This window comes from Vollenhovia emeryi, unplaced genomic scaffold (assembly GCF_000949405.1).
Source record: "Vollenhovia emeryi isolate VEMERY1.0 unplaced genomic scaffold, V.emery_V1.0 DF939141.1, whole genome shotgun sequence".
NCBI lineage: Eukaryota > Metazoa > Arthropoda > Insecta > Hymenoptera > Formicidae > Vollenhovia > Vollenhovia emeryi.
The window spans coordinates 804,846-810,918 of NW_011967225.1; the positions used below are offsets into that span (position 1 = coordinate 804,846).

At 44.6% G+C, this 6,073-nt stretch overlaps 2 protein-coding genes across 4 annotated transcripts; one reads left to right on the forward strand and one right to left on the reverse strand.

Annotated features, from left to right (window-relative positions):
• The first annotated feature begins 1,179 nt into the window (after window positions 1-1,179).
• Window positions 1,180-3,016, forward strand: LOC105566947 (GPN-loop GTPase 3). Its single transcript, XM_012021403.1, has 3 exons — window positions 1,180-1,453; window positions 1,546-1,742; window positions 2,282-3,016. Exons 1-3 carry the CDS (start codon window positions 1,409-1,411, stop codon window positions 2,865-2,867), a joined length of 828 nt encoding a protein of 275 aa, XP_011876793.1. The 5' UTR covers window positions 1,180-1,408; the 3' UTR covers window positions 2,868-3,016.
• On the reverse strand, window positions 2,868-6,067 carry LOC105566946 (PHD finger protein 12). 3 transcript variants are annotated; one of them, XM_012021401.1, is made up of 5 exons: window positions 5,485-6,067; window positions 5,139-5,338; window positions 4,785-5,032; window positions 3,525-4,546; window positions 2,868-3,424 (listed from the first exon to the last, which is right to left on the reverse strand). In XM_012021401.1, exons 1-5 carry the CDS (start codon window positions 5,530-5,532, stop codon window positions 3,041-3,043), a joined length of 1,902 nt encoding a protein of 633 aa, XP_011876791.1. In that variant the 5' UTR covers window positions 5,533-6,067; the 3' UTR covers window positions 2,868-3,040. The 3 variants fall into 3 exon arrangements, with proteins under 3 accessions (XP_011876791.1, XP_011876790.1, XP_011876792.1); XM_012021400.1 differs by having other exon boundaries at window positions 4,755-5,032; XM_012021402.1 differs by lacking the exon at window positions 5,485-6,067 and having other exon boundaries at window positions 4,755-5,032; window positions 5,093-5,286.
• Window positions 6,068-6,073: the final 6 nt, after the last annotated feature.

Here is a 6,073-nt window from a genome sequence, read left to right on the forward strand (position 1 = left end):
ATCCACATCCGAGCGCACGAGACGTTGATTGGCTAGCGCTGGTTTTCCTAGCCAAGTTCCGCCGCGCGGCAACGTTACCGCGTCCAGTGGGCAAGAGCCATTAAGCCTTGTGTCCACGATCCAAGAACTTGGTCCAAGTTCTAGTTTCGAGAAATGTGTAGCCAACAGTGAACTCTATACATACTGGAATGAGTGATCTGTTGTTCTGGCTGTTGCCGAGAGAGAGGTGCGTTTGGGTGAATCCTTGTCTCCTTCTAGTACTACCTGATTGGATAGTCGCATATAAATGACGAGAAGAAGGGCGTCATTTATATGCGATTATCCAATCAGGTAGTACTAGAAGGAGACAAGGATTCACCCAACGCACCTCTCTCTCGGCTACAGCCAGAACTATAGATCACTCATTCCAGTATGTATAGAGTTCACTGGTAGCCAATCAACCTGCAGCTATTCCATAAAAGCTGCAAGGTGATTGGCTACGCATTTCTCGGAACTAGAACTTGGACACAGTTCTTGGATCGTGGACACAAGGCTTTAGGCCTGTTACACAATACGTCGTATGTCGCTGTCGGATGTCGGGACGTGGTCGATGGTCCAATAAGAAAATTCCTAGGAATTTTCTTATTGGACCATCGACCACGTCCCGACATCCGACAGCGACATACGACGTATTGTGTAACAGGCCTTAACGAGACACCGCAATTAAGCGCAATGGTGTCGTACAAATCTCACAAAATATAAACACCGGTCGGTAACCGGTCAGTCGGGCGCGGGAACGAGTCATGAGATTTCGCGCATCGTGCATCGTCATTGGCCGCGTTCAGCAGACACAACTGTTGAGTGAGCGCTCAATGATTTCTTAATATTTTAGATCCAGCCAATCATATTAAGAAATCATTGAGCGCTCACTCAACAGTTGTGCCTGCTGAACGTGACCATTGAAGATAGGACATATCAAATAGTGTATTTGAACTGATCAGCCAATGACCAAACTAATTTACTAGTTATTTACTATTTGTTACTATTTGATACGCGTATCAAGTGCACGATGTAAACTAGGTCTATGATTGGTCAATTCTTATGTATCTGACGAAATTGACCAATCGCAGTCGATTATTCTTATGACTACGACTCTGCGACTCGCATTGTAGACTACGCATTATAAGTTCTATGCTTGAAACGCGCGAGCGTATCACTCTCGGACTTTCCTTTGGTGTGTTATTCGGTTTGTTACGCGCTACACGTGATATGCGTGTTTTCAACGACATTCCGAGGTTCTTCTGATAATCTTAGCGTCTCGCGCACACAGTTTTTCTTTGAAACAATATACAAAATTAGAAATATCAAAAATATAATCGGTATCCATTAATTGTACATTTATAAAGACGTACGTTCATTTACTACCGAAATGAGGTACGCTCAGCTAGTAATGGGTCCAGCCGGCAGTGGCAAGGTAAAAAATTTGAATTGTCAGGTCTATTAGATACTAGCATCTGCCTGAATGAGGGCAATTCTACTAATATTTTGATTCTCGATCTTAAACAGTCCACCTACTGTTCAGTCATGCAACAACACGCTTCTGACACGGGGAAAACGATAGACGTCGTAAATTTAGATCCCGCTGCAGAATATTTTGATTACCAGCCTCTAGTGGATATAAGAGACTTGATTCACTTGGACGACGCTATGGAGGACGAGGAATTAAACTTCGGACCCAATGGTGGACTCGTATACTGCATGGAGTAAGGCACTTTCTATTATAAGTGCGCTATTATTATTATATATCTTTACAACTTGTTGCAACGTGAGTTCTCGTAACAAGTCCATGTGAGAACAAAATAAACTCTTAATCAAAAGGTTCAATTCCCACGTATGTCAGTTTTAAAAGAGACTTACGGAAAAATTGAAGGTTGTGAGTGAGGAACAAGTTACCATTGTCACTTCACATTTCTTCACTCACAACCTTCAATTTTTCCATCAATTTCTTTTAAAACTGACATACGTGGGAATGGAGTTACGTGATCACTCCATTGTAGATGTAGATACGTTTTATTCATTCCCCTTAGGGTTACAAGGCGTTTTTATAACACCTCCCTCTATATCCACTTCTCTATGTGGCGATCGAACGAAAAACCAACAATGTTTTGTTTGGTTTTGAACCCAGGTCTTTGGATTACCAGACCAGCGCACAATCCTCTGCGCCACGATCGCCACGACCACTCCATTGTTGTAAGTTTTATTTATAATCACTTTATGTGATAAAATTGTGTTTTTTTTACAGGTACTTAGTCGAAAATGCACCCGAATGGCTGGAAGAGAATTTAAGCGACACGGATGACGATTATATAATATTCGACTGTCCAGGGCAAATCGAGTTGTACACTCACATGACTGTGATACGTCAACTGATAACTGTCCTGCAGAACCTTAATTTCCGCGTATGTGGAATATTTTTGATAGACGTCCAATTCATGATAGACGCGTCGAAGTTTCTGTCAGGCACCCTGGCTACTCTGAGCGTGATGATAAACCTGGATATTCCTCATATCAGTATTCTTAGCAAAATGGACATGTTGTCGAAGAGCGCGCGAAAAAGACTAGAAGACTATACCAATCCCGATCCGCACAGTTTGCTAGCAGATGCGGAACAAGGTCCATGGAACGAGAAGTATCGCAAGCTTACAGAGAGTCTTGGTGAAGTTATATCATCTTACAGCTTAGTGCATTTTCTGCCGTTAAACATCAAGAACGAAGAGAGTATTGCCGATATAAAGTTAACGATCGATAACACGATACAATATGGCGAGGACACAGACGTAAGAACGAGAGACTTCGATGACCAGGATGACGAGCCAGATGAAACTTGATTATTTGTTGAAATCTTTTATCCGGATTGTAAAACGCACATGTGTATAGTATACAAGTTATTGAAAGAGAAAACGGAAAAGTACTGCAAGCGCCAGGAAACGCTCCGATAATTTATTTTGTATTGCTATATAAAATTTCCCTTTGTACAACGTGAAGTGTCTTACATCGAGTTTTATCTATGTACATACGTATTCAATGTATTAAATACAAACGTGAGACATCCGAATGTAATGGTCGAGCCATGTGTGACGATTGCACTTCCCTCCCACCCCTCCTCCAGATGCTCATTAGTTCTCGCGTCACGTTTTATATTACATTTGCACACGATCTTGTCATCCGCGCGCGTATATTCCTCTAAGCAAGTCGGTCCCTCCTTGTGCAGAATAGCCTTTATCATATCGGAAGTCTCTTCCTCCCTAGTGACGTACGTTGCTTTATCAGTCTTTTCCTCCTTTATCTGCTCCTCTAAAACACGAGTGCAATCACAAGAATACAGCACGTGGTCCACCACCGTTCCGTATTTGCTGTAATTAAGTAATTCGTAATGCTTGGTCACCTATAACAAAGATTAGACGACGATAAGAAAGGAAGATCCCTTCTACAATTCGTATCTCGTAATCTCCCATGAATCCTTTGTTAAAGGGGCAGGTGCTTACCTCGTCGAAAAATATGACTGCGTGTTTCGAGGACGTGAATCCGCAGCTGCCGTAATTGGACAAGACTAAGTCGCAGTTCGGGCCGTTGCCGATAACGAAGGTTCTACGAGTCATGAATGCTGGTGGATTAGGCTTAGGGCTTAAAGAAAATAATGCGGCACGTGCTCTTCTATGACAATTTATTGTTTCATAACTCTCCCCGTGTGGATTTAATATCTCCTCTAGTCTCTGTTGCGCTAATGCCTCCAATACTGGCCTTTCTAACAACTGGACACCCTCTTTAACGCTATAACTGCAGTTGCTCGCATAAACCTCGCGATTGTTACATTCCTTAGAACTGTCCGTCGCAGTGCCGTTCCCCACTTTACTCGTGGGCTCACTTGCGCCCGACACTTTCTGCCGATCACTTCCCTCATCCATAACAGCATCACCAGTCTCTCTTTTCGTTCTGACATCGTCAGTGTCTTCGGCAGTTTTCTCACTTTCTATACAATTATCCTTGCTATCTGCTTTCCCGACGTCTGTCTGTTGCACCTTCTCATCTGCAGTACTTCTTACAGGCCGTATAAGACTGTCCTGATAAGAATGCAGCGGATCTATGTGCACCGGGTTCTCATAATGGAACTTGATGCTGCAAGGAACTTTCACTCGTGGCCGGCCCTCCAGTCTCACCTTCGTTCGAAATAGCGGATTGACAGCACGCGCCTTGCGCAGGAAGTCTAACTTGACTGCGTGCTGATCTATTCGCTGATTGGCGTACTTGTCCCAGAGTTTAATGCGCTCCGTCACTCGACAAGAGGTCAACAGATTCTGGTCTATGAAGTGATTCGGATGATTGGGACACATCCATCTGCCGATTGGAAAGGCGGTCAGCGGTGGGTCCAGGCAGTCCTGATGAAAGTACAGTGGGCAATAGTCACACGCGATTAACGGCGCTTTTCTGCAACTACGGCCGCACTCGTAGCACAAACGAGCTGGCAGCGGGACCATTAAGTTGCTATCCAAGCAATGACTTTTTCCGACTGGAAAAGAAAAATACACCTACTTGATTATTAAAACGTAAATGTTTGGTACACAAGAGCCTTAAGTGATTTGAGATCGAGTTGTGAGGCAGTAACTGACATTAAAATAATTCAATTTCAGAACCGTTTCCTTAGAAAAAGGGGTGAGATTTGATTGTGTGAAAAGGGACGCAAAGAGAAAAGGAAAAGTACACGCAATCTTGCCTACCGTTGTTGTACAACGTGCTCAGCAGTTTACCTCTTCTGCCAGAGACGTAATCCACTTTATTGCTACCCGGAAACATTATAGGCAATTGCAACTCCTTGGGCAACTCAAACTCCCTTGGATTCACCAGGGAAGCCGCAAGCGTTAACAGCTCCAGAGCGGATCTCTTTTTCTTTTCGTTGCCCTTCTCGTCCATAAGCTCCTCCCTCTTGGAGGCGCAACGGCAGGCGTAGCACAACCACTCTCCATTAGGTATATCCGTAGGATCCACGGGAGGATAGCTAAAAGGTGAGAAACTTCAGAACCACGCTTCTTCTATAGGTGAGGACTCAACGGCTTACAGTAATGATCTCCAAAGCAGACAGCGATCGTTCGGATCACACTTACTGACACTGCAAGTGATAGGAGGCCGGACATTTGTCGCAGCATATGAGCTCGCCACCATCTTTACAAGCGTCGCAAAAGTCGCGGTTGTGACCGCGACCACGTCTCTTGAAGTACGGATGCTTCTTCTCCTCCTTCTCCTTCTTCGCCTTCGCCGCCTTGGAGTCGTCCGATATCGGTGGTGCTATGAGAGCCTGTATTTGCTAATGGAAAGGACAGTTCAAATAAGAGACGAACGAGACTAGCTAGTGCTGGGTAAGGGCGAATTAACGGGAGCGCAGGGTGAGACCCAGCGCGATTCTTAACAGGAAAACTCGGTGCTGGCGATAGATCCGTTCATTACGCTCACCGGCATTAATCCGCCTATCATCGGAAAACCATACTCGACGGTGCTCATTTGGGAAACGCGGCGACGCACAAACGTTGAAGGAAACAGTTATAAATTGTCCCTTCTCTGGCTCGCGATCAGCGCCCGTGCACGCACGCTCCGTCGCGTAGGGTCACCAAACTCGCACATTCGGGTGATTCGGGAGTATTCGGGACTGTTCGAGACTGGTATCAGAGAGATACCTGAGAGCGGCCACGCCGGGCGTTTTACCCGATACCGTTTCAAGAGACCGTTTTGCGCGCCCTTACGTCCATTTTTACTTTTGGAACTATTTTGCCACGCATCCTCTGACACTGCCGATAAAGTCTCCATTTTGTGCGTGTCCGTGCTACGCCTGTTTTTCAGGATCGTGCTGTGAAATTCAAAATTACATTAAAGGCCATTCTACAATTGCGTAAACGTAGTTGTAGGGTTGTAGGAGTAGAAGTAGTAGTAAGTGTTGTACAACAAAGTAATATACAATAGAGTAAGATACATCGTAATTGAAGTGAATGATAACGAATCAGAGTACAGTTTAGCGTTTGATGAGAGCGGTATGGACACGGTATAA